The sequence below is a fragment of the Melitaea cinxia genome, chromosome 19 (assembly GCF_905220565.1).
Source record: "Melitaea cinxia chromosome 19, ilMelCinx1.1, whole genome shotgun sequence".
In the NCBI taxonomy this organism is placed as follows: domain Eukaryota; kingdom Metazoa; phylum Arthropoda; class Insecta; order Lepidoptera; family Nymphalidae; genus Melitaea; species Melitaea cinxia.
Genome location: NC_059412.1, coordinates 7,595,982 through 7,610,502, shown reverse-complemented (window position 1 = coordinate 7,610,502; position 14,521 = coordinate 7,595,982). Strand labels below are relative to the sequence as shown.

The following is a 14,521-nucleotide window of genomic DNA, read 5'->3' as shown; positions in this document are numbered from 1 at the left end:
TATATATATATATATATAATTTATGTATATATGTTCGGGGATAACTTCGTCGTTTATGAACCGATTTTGATAATTCTTATTTTGTTGGAAAGGACATATCTTAAGCGTGGTACCATGATAATAAAACCAAAATCTGATGATGGGATTCCAGAGAAATCGAGGGAAACCCTCGAAAATCCGCATAACTTTTTACTGGGTGTACAGATTTTGATGATTTTTAATTTAATCGAAAGCCGATGTTTATCATGTGGTCACATTTAAATTTCATTGAGGTCTGACTGTAGTCAGACTAATGACTTTTGGAGTTATCTTTGATAATGCGTAGTTACTTGACTATTATTTTGTCTACCTAAGTTGTATTACTTGTCGATGTAATTGAAGTCGGTTTTTTTTCGTTTGCCTGCAAACACAATTATTAAGTTGAAATACATATATTTTAATTATTTCATATATCGAATTAAAAAAAGAGAGTGCTTTAGACCATACGATTGAATTAAAACTTTTTTAGTTGCCCCTACAATAATATACGACACCTACCTCTCTCTCTTTCTGTCTCCACTAACTTATATTTCCCTCTCAACTTCTATTCCGACATTCCCCTCACACGATAACACTTTTCGTAACGCTCTCATCACACATTCATCAGCTTAGTCCTCAAGTCAAGCATGAGCAAGGAAGTTATACTTCAAAAATCTTGATAGTTAGATCGATTAGTGTCAGCAATAACGAGGACAGTATTTGTAGAATATGTGTGAGTGCTTTTTCACCCAATGAAATTACGACAGCGAAAGATCTGTTGTTTGATTCTGTTGTTCCGAAGTCAAAAAAGAAAATCCGTAAGAAAGAAGGTAAAACGCAAAGAGAGATTGAGGACATCATATGCTTGTTGAAGGATACAGACCCAGAGTGTATTCCTATCTTCGTGGCCAGGGACTTGCAAAAACTACCCCCGGTTTCGTTCGATCATGTAGATGTTACAAGTCTATTGAAAGATATCGTAAAAATTAAGTCAGATATCACACAGATTAAGGAAAGTTATGTAACGAGTGAAGAAATAACGTTGCTAAAATCGCAAATAGATGCTCTAAAAAATGCGCCAATAGTGAATGATCATCATAAAAATGTCACCATGAAACGTGGAGCCTGCTTAATGAATAGTTACGTTTATGATAGTGGACCCATGGGATTACCGCCCATGCCACTAAATACATTACCACAAAACGTGTCTACAGATTTTGCACAGGGCGAGAGCTCATCACCAAGAATCTCCTCGCAGCCACCTATAAATAATATTGTTGAGGGTATGTCGGGTGCGAGTAAGCTAAAACCTACCCGCACATTTGAAGAGGCGATCAACGGTCGTTTACCCGAAGCGGTGAGTCACTCGCCTACCGAGGTACTAGTGAGCGGACACACGGCACTCGCGGCCGGTCGTAAATCAATGGCCGATATTGTCCGTAGCGGTGAATGGAAAGAGTGTTCTCGTAGTGAAGAATGGAAAGTGGTTCAAAAAAAGAAATTGCGGAATCGATTTATAGGGAAAACTGGGAAAGCTGAAACCGAAATTAATGAAAAATTCAAAGCGGCAGAAATCAGTGTATAGTTCGCGTCATGTAAAAAGAACGCTGAAAGAAACTGGAGGGGGTGCGTTTGCGCATGGGTATACTCGCGCACAAGTACTACTGTTTTATTTTTTAATTAGGCTTTCACTCGCGGCTTCGTATAATGGTTATTGGTAGGTACATTAAAAAATACTAGAAATACAAGTGCGAATAATTCGGACTAAATAAGTATAATAATTATCACTTTACAAAATCACAATTTTTTTTTAAACAAAAGCAATAACAAATTTTTTAGTTATTGAAATGTCGTATTCAAAAATAATAATTATCTGTACTCTCGATATTCGTATCTTAATAGTTTTTATGTGTTTAAAATGATAAATTGATAATTGTTTTTTAGTGAAATAAATAGTAAATGGAGAATTTTGTAATTTAAAACTTTTGTGCGCGATAATAATTTGAGTCGACGTCGAACTGTCAACCGCTGTCAACCAATAGCACACCGGCAAGCATGCGACAGTGATAAACACTCCCGTCCCCCTACCCCGTACCACCAAATAGACCGATAAATCGCTTCTGCGCAGCTTCAAGGCCAGCGTTCTTTTTACATGACGCGAACTATACCAATTTATATTTACAATGTTTCAAAGGAGGTGGCCGTGTGTCACATCCAAGAATACATTGAAAAGAAATCAAATGTTCATGTTACCATAGAAAAAATGAACATGAAAACGAGAAAAGAATATGATTCCTACAAAATTTTTGTACCTAAACACAAATTAGATTTGTTTTTGAGTGATGAATTTTGGCCGATTGGAGTATCGTATCGGCAATTCATCAACTTCGGGCATATAAAACGGGTATTACATAAACCAAATAATGACGGAAAACAACCAAAGGATAATGCATAGTAAACCGGCACATGAAATAATTAGTTTTAATTGCAAATGTTTTAAGAGGTCTATTGAAGGCATAAGATCGCTTTGCCAGTCGTGTGACATCATAACCCTGCAAGAGACGTGGTTGCTGCCCCATGACCTGCCCTTACTTAATACGGTGGACGTGAACTTTGGGTGCACCGGAACGTCGGCGGTTGACGCATCGACCGGACTGCTCAGCGGCCGTCCTCACGGCGGTGTGGCGATCTTGTGGCGTAAAAGTGCGTTTGAAAAGGTATCTGTATTAGATTGTGATAACGTTAGGATTGCCGCCGTTAAATTAACTGTAATTACTCGATCTATAGTTGTTTTTAGTGTCTATATGCCGACCTGTTCTCATGAAAATTTACCGATTTTTACGGAGTGTTTAAGTGCAATAAGATCTATAATGGAAACAGAGGAGAACTCGGGTGTTGAATCTTTTTATATTTTAGGAGACTTTAATGCTCACCCTAACGAGTTGTTTTTTAATGAGATGATTAATTTCTGTGCTGAGCAAAAGTGGTTATGTGCGGATGTTAAAAATCTAGGAATAGACTCAAATTCTTATACCTTTATAAGCGATGTGCATGGTAGTGTAAGGTGGTTGGATCATTGTATAGTCACAGAGTCAGCTAGTAAGACAATAAATAATATATATATTAAATATGACGTCTACTGGTCGGACCACTTTCCACTTGTGCTAGAATGTGATTTATTTTGTGTAAAACCTAAAATAATGTTACCAAATTGTCGGCCCAATGGCAACAGGGCTAAAGTATTGTGGGGGGAAAGGAATATTTCTCAAATACAAAATTATAGTGAGATTTGTAACTCTAAGCTTAGAGAAATTAACTTTCCGGAAGAAATTACTAATTGTTGTGATAGGTATTGTAATAATTCTGAGCATAGGGCTATTATTGACAAAATATACGACACCGTAATCAACATTCTGTCTGATGCTGCCGCAGCGACGTATCGCAGCAGGTGTCCCAGAAAGAATGGTTACATAGCCGGGTGGAATAGGTATGTCGCAGACTCATACAGAGTGGCACGGCTTAAATTTAGAATTTGGGTGGAACAGGGAAAACCGCGTGTGGGAAAAATTTATGAAGAAATGTTAGAAAGTAGGAAACATTTTAAAAGCAAATTAAGGTGGTGTCAAGGCAGGCAAGAACAAATAAAAATGGATGTCTTGGCATCAGATTTATCGGAAAAGAATTTTGGAAAATTTTGGAGGGATACAAATAAATTAAATATTAGGCCCAGTATCCCCGTAAGCGTAGGGGGTAAACATAATTTAAAAGATATTGCGAATGTTTTTAAAAAACATTTCACGGTGACATCACTCTTGGACTCTGTATCGGGTAGCAATATAAACACCGTGTCTGGGAAATCTGTTCAGTTTTTAGCAAAAGATCTGTCTAAAATTATTACTAAAATGACGAGAGGAAGGTCTCCTGGGCACGATGGCCTAAGTATAGAACACTATAAGTATGCCGGCGAGCATCTGCCTCGTATACTTGCGATGCTTTTTAACTGTAGTCTGGGACATACCTATTTACCAGAAGCGTTAATGCGTACAATTGTGTTAAAAATAAGACGGGTGACACATCTGACACGAGCAACTACCGGCCTATATCGCTTGCAACTACAGCTGCAAAAATGCTTGACAGTTTGCTTAACGGCTGCCTCGGTAGGTATGTGGAACTTGACGATGCTCAATTCGGGTTCAGGCAAGGTGTCTCTACAGAAAGTGCTATTTTTAGTCTTAAGCATACTGTCAAGTATTATACTCAGAGGAAAACGCCGGTGTATGCTTGCTTTTTAGACCTATCCAAAGCTTTCGATTTAGTAAATTATGAGCTCCTGTGGGAGAAGCTGAGGGGCACGGGTATGCCGGCGGAATGTACAGAACTCTTGAAATTTTGGTATAAGCACCAAAAAAATCAGGTTAGGTGGGCGGGAGCCGTTTCGGATGAGTATACCCTTTCGTGTGGTGTGAGACAGGGTGGACTTAGTTCTCCCACCCTTTTTAATCTCTACATCAATCAGCTGATTGAGGGTCTCAGCAGCGTTCATGTAGGATGTTATATCGATGGACAATGCGTCAATAATTTAAGCTACGCGGACGACATGGTGCTGCTGAGTCCATCAATCGGAGGGTTAAGAAAATTACTAGAGATTTGCGAGTCGTATGCGAGGGCTCACGGCTTAGTGTACAATGCTAAGAAAAGTAAGATCCTCGTGTTTAAGGCTGGTAAACGGTTACCGGGTCATGTACCGACAATTACCTTAAACGGGGCAGCATTAAGCAGAGTCAACAAATTTAAATATTTAGGCCACATAATCACTGCTGATTTGAATGATGATGACGATATTGAGAGAGAGCGTAGGGCGCTGGCGGTGAGAAGCAATATGCTCGCACGCAGGTTCGCACGTGGTACTGCGGGTGTCAAGATTACCCTATTCCGGGCTTTTTGTCAGTCCTTTTACTCGGGTGGTCTGTGGGTGACCTACACGCGTCGAGCCTACAACGCACTACGTGTTCAGTATAATAATGCCTTCAGAGTGCTGTTGCGGCTACCGCGGTTTTGCAGCGCCTCAGGAATGTTCGCGGATGCACGGGTTGATGGATTTCACGCGATTATGCGTAAAAAAGCATCGTCTCTGCTGCGGCGCATGAGGGCCAGCAACAACAGCATCCTGAGGACAATCACGGCTCGCCCTGATTGTTCTATTCAAAAATACTGGATAGAAACAATGACGGGCCAACTAAAATGATTATTTTATTTTATTTTATTATCATCTTACTAACAATAACTAACATAGATTATAAGTAAATATTGTTACTAACACACTAATATACTATGGATGTACACGTCTGAAATAAACGCTTATTATTATTATTATTATTATTATTATTAATAAATCGGTTTAATTTGATACAACGTTTAGAGGAATCGAACGTTTTAAACTTTTCGATGATATACGTTCATCCCTACTCTATGCTCCATGCCTAAGATGTATGTAACAATCAGTCATTATGACATTAACAAATTCGAACGTAAAAAAATGTCGTTTCATTGTTATTTAACTTTATTCTAAGTATTTGACTCGTTAATCATAGAGTTTATTTGATGTTAAAAGTGTATTCACCGCAATATTTGAAAGATATACATATATAGTGCGCTTGTTTCAAAATATTTCATCATTCTTTAAAAAACTTTAAACAAAGTTGGACGCGTAAATTTCTGGGGAAATAGTAAAATATTTTTAACAATGGAGTTCCCTCATATAGGAAAGAATTGTTCATATAAATCATGTAATAAACTGGGTAAGTAAATATTAGTCAGTCTTAATCTTAAATAAAAAAAAGAAAGTCTTTTCCAATTTAATTTTTTAATAAAATTATGTCTATTGTTACAGACTTTCTGCCAATGAAATGTGACGCTTGCAAGGAAGTTTATTGGTAAGTGTTTGTAGTATCTTAAAATTGTTTAAAGTAAACCTTGAAATGAAACCAATATTATAAAAAAAGAACAATTTTTTTAATACAAATAATTTCTAAGTAAAAGATGAGTCATTCTAGGAGTCATTACACATCCCGTGTGGGTAGCTATTAAATTTCACAACATAAGACAATGTACATTATATATTAGACAAAATACAAATAAATAAACTTGAAGTGTCTGTTTGTAATATTACAATAACGACTTTTCACTAATGCAATATGGATGGTACATATACTAAAATTACATTTTTTGTCTGTCTGTTTGTTCCGGTTAATCTCTAAAACGGCTGGACTGATTTTGACGGGACTTTTACTGACAGATAGCTGATATAATAAGGAGTAACTTTTACTACTCCTATTTTAGAAATTCATGTATTTTATAATTCTACAAACTGAACAATAACAATTTTTTGTTAAATTCCACGCGGACAAAGTCACGGGCACTGCTAGTATATAAAATGTATATAATAACATATTACTTGGCCTTACTAGAAAAAAGTAAATGTTGTGGAGATCCAAGGCCTCTTCAGCCATATAACTTATAACAAAAATAACTATTTTTGTACGTTATTGACATGTCATTGGAATAATTACTTTTACTATTTTAGAACAAATTATACATTACAAAACTAACTCATATTTACTTTTAAGTAGCTTTGAGAACTTAGTAGTAATGGTTTTTTCTTAGTAATCAAACTATGTTTTCCATTACACTCATTGATCAAAGATTGTAATATAAATATACATATTTTTACAAACGAAAGTATTTTGTTTTTTCAGCTCAGACCATTTTGCATACGTAAAACATGAATGCCCTTCACCCTATGGAAGGGATGTTCAAGTACCGCAGTGTCCTCTCTGCGGGGCTCCAGTTCCCGGTAAAAGAGGTGAACCACCGGATGTAGCTGTGGGTGCTCATATAGATAATCAGTGTACCTCTGATCCCGCTAGAGAGAGACGAAATCGGGTAAATATATCTTAATAAGTTTTTTTTTTTATAGTGTTTAACTAATAGAGTATTTATCTTTTAAGTTAACAGTTTGACAAATAATAAAAGTTATTTAATTATTTTAAGTTACAATATAGTCATAAAATAAAATAAAAACAATTAAAAAAGTGTTAATAGTGATAGTCAATGTTTAAAACTTAAGGTTTGTCAATTAGTACATATAAAAATATATTAAATAATGTACAATGTTATTCTTATGAAGTTATTATACCATTGTTCGATATATCAGATTTGTGTTATTCAAGGTTAACAAAAACATTAGGTTATCTCAATATCTTTTTTTAATAAAATACTTGACATTTTAGTGATATAAATGCATCTTGTTACACCAGCACAATATTCTTGAAAATCTTTTACCTTTTATATAAATATGTAAATATTAAGAATAAGTAATTTACAATTATAAAAAGTTTTTGTGTCTGATTTTAAAAAGTATTGAAAATATTATTTATTCTTGTTTATTGATGACTTAAATTCAAAAGCAGTCAATTTTCTCTCATAATCTAATATGTGTATGTGTGTCTGAAATACATGTTTATAATTGTTCCTTTTTTCAGGTATTTACAAATAGGTGTTCCTACAAGGGATGCAAAACAAAAGAAATGGTGCCTTTAGTGTGTAGTGAATGTTCGTTGAATTACTGTCTGCGTCACAGGCATGCAGCTGACCATGCTTGTGAAGGAAAACTAGCTGCTAAGAGACGACAAGCTGCGTAAGTATTTATTTAATATTTCTACATTAGTCTCATAATAAGAATTTGTTAAAGGTCATAAAACTTAAATGAAAGTAGGAAAAGTAACGAAACTGTGAAAAGTAGGTTACACTTTAGAAATACTATATGAAAATTTTTGTTAATTTTCTACATTACTTCTCAAAAACATAAAAGTTCTTATTTCTAACTATAACTTAACAACTTAATTCTAAATTATTTTAACAAAACTCAAACAACAATAAATCAAACTTATCTATTTAAAGATAATGTTCTTATTAGTAATACTTTAATATAATATATATTTATTATGTCTTTATATATTTATGTATATTGTATATGTAAGTATTATGTATGTTTATTATTATATATTATCTATATGTACTTTATTCAAATATTCTAATTCTCACACCAATTATTTGTTTGTTTACTAACTAACTGCAGTTTCTGTTTCGTGTCCTATACCCAAAGATTGTCCGGAAGAGTTCGCTCTTTCAGTGATAAGACCACCTTTGTACATGTTTCATTTTATGTTTTTTTTTGTTGTTTCTTTTAAAGGTGTACAATAAAGAGTATTAGTAATAATAACATAATAATATTATCAAAACCCCTTGCATTTGAGTATTGGGATGTGTCATCCAAACATTCTTTATAAAATATTAAATAATGTTAAAACTAACAAAAAATAATCTTATTTTTGTAATGTTAGTATTAATAAAAAAAAAATTAATTTTTCAGTAATGCTGCAATGGCGCGCATGAGAGCAAATGAAATCAACATAACAAGCAGAACAGCAGCTAATAATCCTGTGACAGCATTTACTGAAGTACAAGGAAATATGGTTAGTATAAGTTGAGTTTGTACAAAGTTTACTGGAACACTCAGACTACATACACTATAGCTGTTTTTTTAACTGACTTAAAAAAGGGGAGAGATTCTCAATTCAACTGTATTTTTTGTATAACCTCATAAATATTACTAGGTGTACTGATTTTAAAAACTTTATTCAAAAGGTAGGTAGTGCTTCTTGCGTGGTCTTTTTTAAAATTAGAGCATGATTTGACAAAATGTTTTTGTATTATGCTTAATAATGTATATTGCACTATACTTTTCGATTTAAATTGAAATGTTATTTTTTTTTAATTTAAAAACTACCAATTATTAAAATTACATAACTAAATTTTGAGATTGACATAGACACACATGGACCGACTATTCATTAAATATTTTTTTTCTATTTTCAGTCTGAAGATGAAGCATTAGCTAGAGCACTCGCTTTATCAATGCAAGATCAAACCTCAGATATAAGAACAAGGGACAATAACTTTGCCAGAGCGTTAAACAGACAACGAGTGGGTGGTGAACAGAATTCAAGATGTTCAGTATCTTAGCATAATGTTAAAATAAATAGAAATATCAATGATAGTCACAGCTATTTGGTTCCATGATGGCTAAATGTATTTTTCATTTGTCAAAAATTCCAAAACCTCAAACATTACTTTAAAAAAATAATAATTAAATCTTGTTTCATTTAGTTTGAAAGCACAAGGTATTAATGCTTCTGTACTATATTTTGGCAACCGCTGAAATAGATATATAATTTTTTTTTTTTAAACAATTAATAGGCGAGTTTGTGTGTAAAAACAATTGTGGTTCTTGAGAAGCTTTCACGTCGCAAAAAGAAACATCTGTCCAAATTTCATGTTTCTACCGCTAGTAGCTTATATATATAGAGAATATATTAATTATTATTAGGGCAATTATTAGTTAAGTTAAAGTTTTAGTAAACAATATATGTAACAGTAATCACTTACACTGCTGGTCGAATGTTTGAGACCACTACAAGAAATTATCTACAAGTTATCTAATTATATTTTCAAATTACTGCAAATAACACTGCAAAAATGTTTTTTTTCTCTCTTATATTTGTTTGTAGTCTCAAATTTGTAAATGGCCGTGTATTTGAATTTTAAACATGTACAAAAAAAATCACTACTCTTTAACTTTGCTGCGTTAAATATGTCCACGAAGAAAACAGGAAAACATTGTAAATATTTGCAATTATATAAATAAAAAGAGGCTTTTTCTTTAAATCGAATTATTGTCATATAAGATTATCTAATTATGATATTATTCACATAGCATAGCCTTAACATTTGCTAGTACTACATACAGAATTTTAAAATACGTCAATATTACTGCAATAAATATTAGGCATCGTAAATGTAAGAAACTTAAAAATAATATCAAAAACACAAACTGCCTTAATATTTAAGCTTTTTAGGATAATATAGATTAATTGAGAAAGTGTTTCTCCAAGACCAATCGTTACGATAGTTCGTTTTCTAAATTTTACTTTTACCTAAATGTAATCCCCTTATTTAACATTTTTTTTTTTAATTAAAAAGAGGCATTGAAATTTAATTTGTGTAAGTTTCTTAAAATTGTGACATTGTATACACGCAAGGGCAAAATATTAGTTAACTAAGATTATCAAATGAAATGAAAAAACGATTTAAACTTTTAGTCATTTAACTTTAGCATGATATTTGTGATAATAAATACAACGATAATGACATATCATAAATAAAAAAAAAGCTTTCATTCCATTGTTGATTATAACTGAATTAATGAAGTTTACACAACACTTCAGCCTATCGCAGTCCACTGCTGGACATAGGCCTCCCCCAGTTCGCGCCACACATCCCGGTCTTCCGCAATCCTCATCCAGCCTACACCGGCAATTTTACGTAGATCGTCGGTCCAACGGGCCGGAGGACGTCCCACACTGCGTTTGCCAAGACGCGGTCTCCACTCTAGGACCCGTCTACTCCAACGGCCATCGGTCCTGCGACACAGATGACCAGCCCACTGCCACTTCAACTTGCTAATTCTGTGGGCTATGTCGGTTACCTTCGTTCTCTCGCGGATAGTCTCATTTCTAATCCTGTCTTTGAGAGAGACCCCAAGCATAGCCCGTTCCATTGCACGTTGAGCGACTTTAAACTTGTGGACCAGTCCCTTGGTCAGTGTCCACGTCTCGGCTCCGTATGTTAACACAGGCAGGACGCATTGCTCGAAAACTTTTGTCTTCAAGCATTGCGGAATCTTCGAAGTGAAGACTCGACGAAGTCTGCCAAACGCCGCCCAGCCCAACCGAATCCTCCTATCGGCCTCTTTCTCGAAGTTGTTGCGGCCTAGTTGGATAGTATGGCCTAGGTAAATATAATCCTGAACAACTTCGAGAAGGGTACCATCGACCGATACCGGTATCGGTATGACTTGGTTGTTAAACATAACTTTCGTCTTATCCAAGTTCATACAGAGACCGACACGTCGGGAGGACTCGTTTAGGCCGGCCAGCATTTGGCCTAACTCATCCAGCGTCTCCGCAAAGATGACAATATCGTCGGCGAAACGAAGGTGAGAGATGAATTCACCGTTGACGTTGATGCCCCGTTCCCCCCAATCCAAGGTCTTAAAAACATCCTCTAGCGCAGTGGTAAACAGTTTCGGTGATATTACATCACCCTGTCTTACCCCGCGCCGGAGGGAAATAGGTCTTGTTCTTTGGTCATTGACACGAACGGTCATCGTCGCCGCGTCGTACATAGATTTTAGTACTTCGATATATCGCCAGTCGATATGACATCTCTGCAGAGAGTCCAGGACAGCCCAGGTCTCGACGGAGTCGAAGGCTTTCTCGTAGTCCACAAATGCCATACACAGCGGTTGATTATATTCTTCCGTCTTTTGGATAATCTGCCGAACAGTATGGATGTGGTCCACGGTGCTGTAGCCATTTCGAAACCCAGCCTGCTCTGGTGGTTGGAATTCGTCGAGTCTTCTGGCGAGACGATTCGTAACAACCCTCGAAAACAGCTTATAGACGTGGCTCAGAAGTGAGATCGGTCTGTAATTCTTTAACAGAGACTTATCGCCTCTCTTAAAGAACAGCACCACCACACTCCTGGACCACGCCTCCGGCGTGGTACCTCGGTGGATGACGGCGTTAAATAGTCTTGCCAAGGCTTTCAGGACAGGTCGCCCTGCGGCTTTAAGGAGTTCAGTGGTAACTCCGTCATCCCCCGGGGCCCTTCCGTTTTTAAGCTGCCCGAGCGCTGCACCAATCTCATCCTCTTCGAAGTCCGGAATACACTCCGAATAATGGCGCAACAATGGTGCCCGTGGATCTTCGGTGTCCCAAGTCGCAGGCTTGCGTGCGCTCGACGAGTACAGCTGTCCATAAAAATTCTCAACCTCTTCTCGGACCTGAGGGCGAGAGCAGACGGTTCTGCCATCTGCTGTTTTAAGCTTCGCAAGAAGGCTTCTCCCCAATGGTCTTTGGAAAACTTTGGACCCCCTATTCTGCTCAATCAGAGTAGCAACCTCTCTCGTATTTGAGCAGCGGAGGTCTCGGCGAATAATTTTCCGTACCCTCTTGGAAAGAGCCCTCTGTTCTGGCGAAGCAGCCGGCAACTCGCGCCTCTGCCGCATCAGATCCAAGGCTTCGGGAGAAAGTTTGGACTGCTTCGTTGGCTTTGTTGGTGGAAAGTGCCTGCGACCCAGTGTACACACCGTCTTCACCACGTTGTCGGTTATCTCGTCCACGTCGCTAGTAGTTTCCAGCGAATCGAATCGGTTTTGGAGTTCCAACTGAAACTGCTCGGAGCCACATAGTATTTGGGGCAGCGTAGGTCGGAGAGTAGATTTCATCAAGCGGGTCCGCTCCTTTCGGAGACATATATTCAGAGTGCCCCGTACTAGCCGGTGGTCGCTGCCGGTGTTAAACCTGTTAACCACTGAGACATCTCTGAATATATGCCTTTTATCCGCTATGATGAAATCTATCTCGTTCCTCGTCACAGTATCGGGGCTTTGCCATGTCCACCTCCTTTGGGGCTTCTTCTCAAAAAATGAGTTCATCAAGAAGAGCCCCTCCGATTCGAGGAAGTTGACAAGCGTCTGCCCCCTGTGATTCCTGTGCCCCAATCCGTGTGGTCCGATGCTCGATCCGTCGCGGCCTTGTACTCCCACTTTAGCGTTGAAGTCTCCCATAACAACGCTGTAGAAGGTCGAAGTAGTGCCATGTATGGCCCTTGTAATATCTTCATACAAGGCTTCGACTTCATCGTCAGAGTGTGCCGAGGTCGGCGCATATACCTGTATCACTTTCAGGGAGTACCTGTCGGTGAGCTTAAGTACAAGGTACGCTACCCGGGTCGACACACTACTGACTTCCACAACGTTGTTAGTGAGAGTCTTGTGAACCAGAAAACCGACGCCACCTTGGGAAAGCCCATCACCTTCACGGAAGTAGAACAAGTGCCCGGAGTCCAGGATCATCGTGTCCTCTCCCTCTCTTCGGACTTCAGACAACCCCAGTATGCTCCACTTAATGTGACTAAGTTCTACCTCAAGTTCGGTGAGGTGATGGTCCAACCGTAGCGTGCGTCCATTATACGTAGCCAGGAATATTTTTCTATGGCAGCCTCCCGTACCCCGGTGATTCTTAGCACCCTCTACCCCACCGTTACCACGGCCGCTGCCGTAGCCGGGAATAGTGGGGCCGCCGGGAACTGAGGGCCTTATTTTTAGGTTCGAACTCATGGGGGTTTTTGCCCATAGTCACCACGCTGGGCAGGCGGGTTGGTGACCGCAGGGCTGACTTTGTCGCACCGAAGACGCTGCTGCCCGTCCTCGGTCTGTGAATTTAAAAAGCCAGCAGTTGGATGGTTATCCCGCCATCGGTCGGCTTCTTAAGTTCCAAGGTGGTAGTGGAACTGTGCTATCCCTTAGTCGCCTCTTACGACACCCACGGGAAGAGATGGGGTGGCTAAATTCTTTAGTGCCGTAACCACACAGCACAATGAAGTTTAACAATTAGTGAATAATACACAAACACTAAAAATGTCCAATAGTATATTTAAATAATATATAACAAAATCATTATAAATGCTCTGAATAGATAGCATACAATTGTAATAAAAATTCAACATTTTTTAAAAATATTTTTGCTATATCAATGTATAATTGTACTCTTTTCATTGTTAAATCAATATATATTACTTTAGACATGTGTTTGTTTAATTTTATGATAGCTCTGAATGTTATTACATGTTATCATTGTTAATAATTGCATGATTAATCTAAATTTTAATTATGTACTTTAGCAAATTCATTTGGTTCATTCTCATATTGACTTACAATTATTATTGTCAATCAATTTTTAATAAAGTTATTTGGTTTTAAGGATATACAGAGTTTTTAATCGCCTTCAAAAAGAAGGACGAGCTTCTCATTACGACTATATTATTTTTTAAATGCATCTTAACCTCAGAACGTTTGACGGGGTGGATCGATTTTGATGATTTTTGTTTTAATCAAAAGCGGGTGTATCATGTGGTCCCATTTGAGTTTAATTGAGATCTAATAAGTACTTTTCGAGTTATATCTAATAATGTGTATTTACATTTATTACGTCGACCTACGTTGTGTATTTACATTTATTACGTCGACCTACGTTGTGTTATACTGCATAACTTTACACTACTGGATATACCGACTTTGACGATTCTTGTTTTGATAGAAATTCGATGCTTGTCTTGTAGTCCTATTTATATTAGACCGATATCTGATGACTTCTTTTCGAGTAATCTTTGATAACGCATATTTACTTGACTATTTTTTCGTCTACTTACGTTATATTACTTGTCGATGTCACTGAAGTAGGTTTGTTTTTCGTATCTCTGCTGAAAATTTTAAATAAAAAACGATGATTTGTTTGGGGAGTTATTGTAAACTATTGTG

General features: G+C 37.1%; 1 protein-coding gene across 1 annotated transcript; it reads left to right on the top strand.

Moving 5' to 3' along the window:
- The first annotated feature begins 5,499 nt into the window (after nucleotides 1-5,499).
- On the top strand, nucleotides 5,500-9,804 carry LOC123662968 (AN1-type zinc finger protein 2A-like). Its single transcript, XM_045597734.1, has 6 exons — nucleotides 5,500-5,816; nucleotides 5,909-5,951; nucleotides 6,774-6,960; nucleotides 7,560-7,714; nucleotides 8,450-8,552; nucleotides 8,956-9,804. The coding sequence occupies exons 1-6, from the start codon at nucleotides 5,762-5,764 to the stop codon at nucleotides 9,100-9,102; spliced, it is 690 nt and encodes a 229-aa protein (XP_045453690.1). The 5' UTR covers nucleotides 5,500-5,761; the 3' UTR covers nucleotides 9,103-9,804.
- The last annotated feature ends 4,717 nt before the right edge of the window (nucleotides 9,805-14,521 follow it).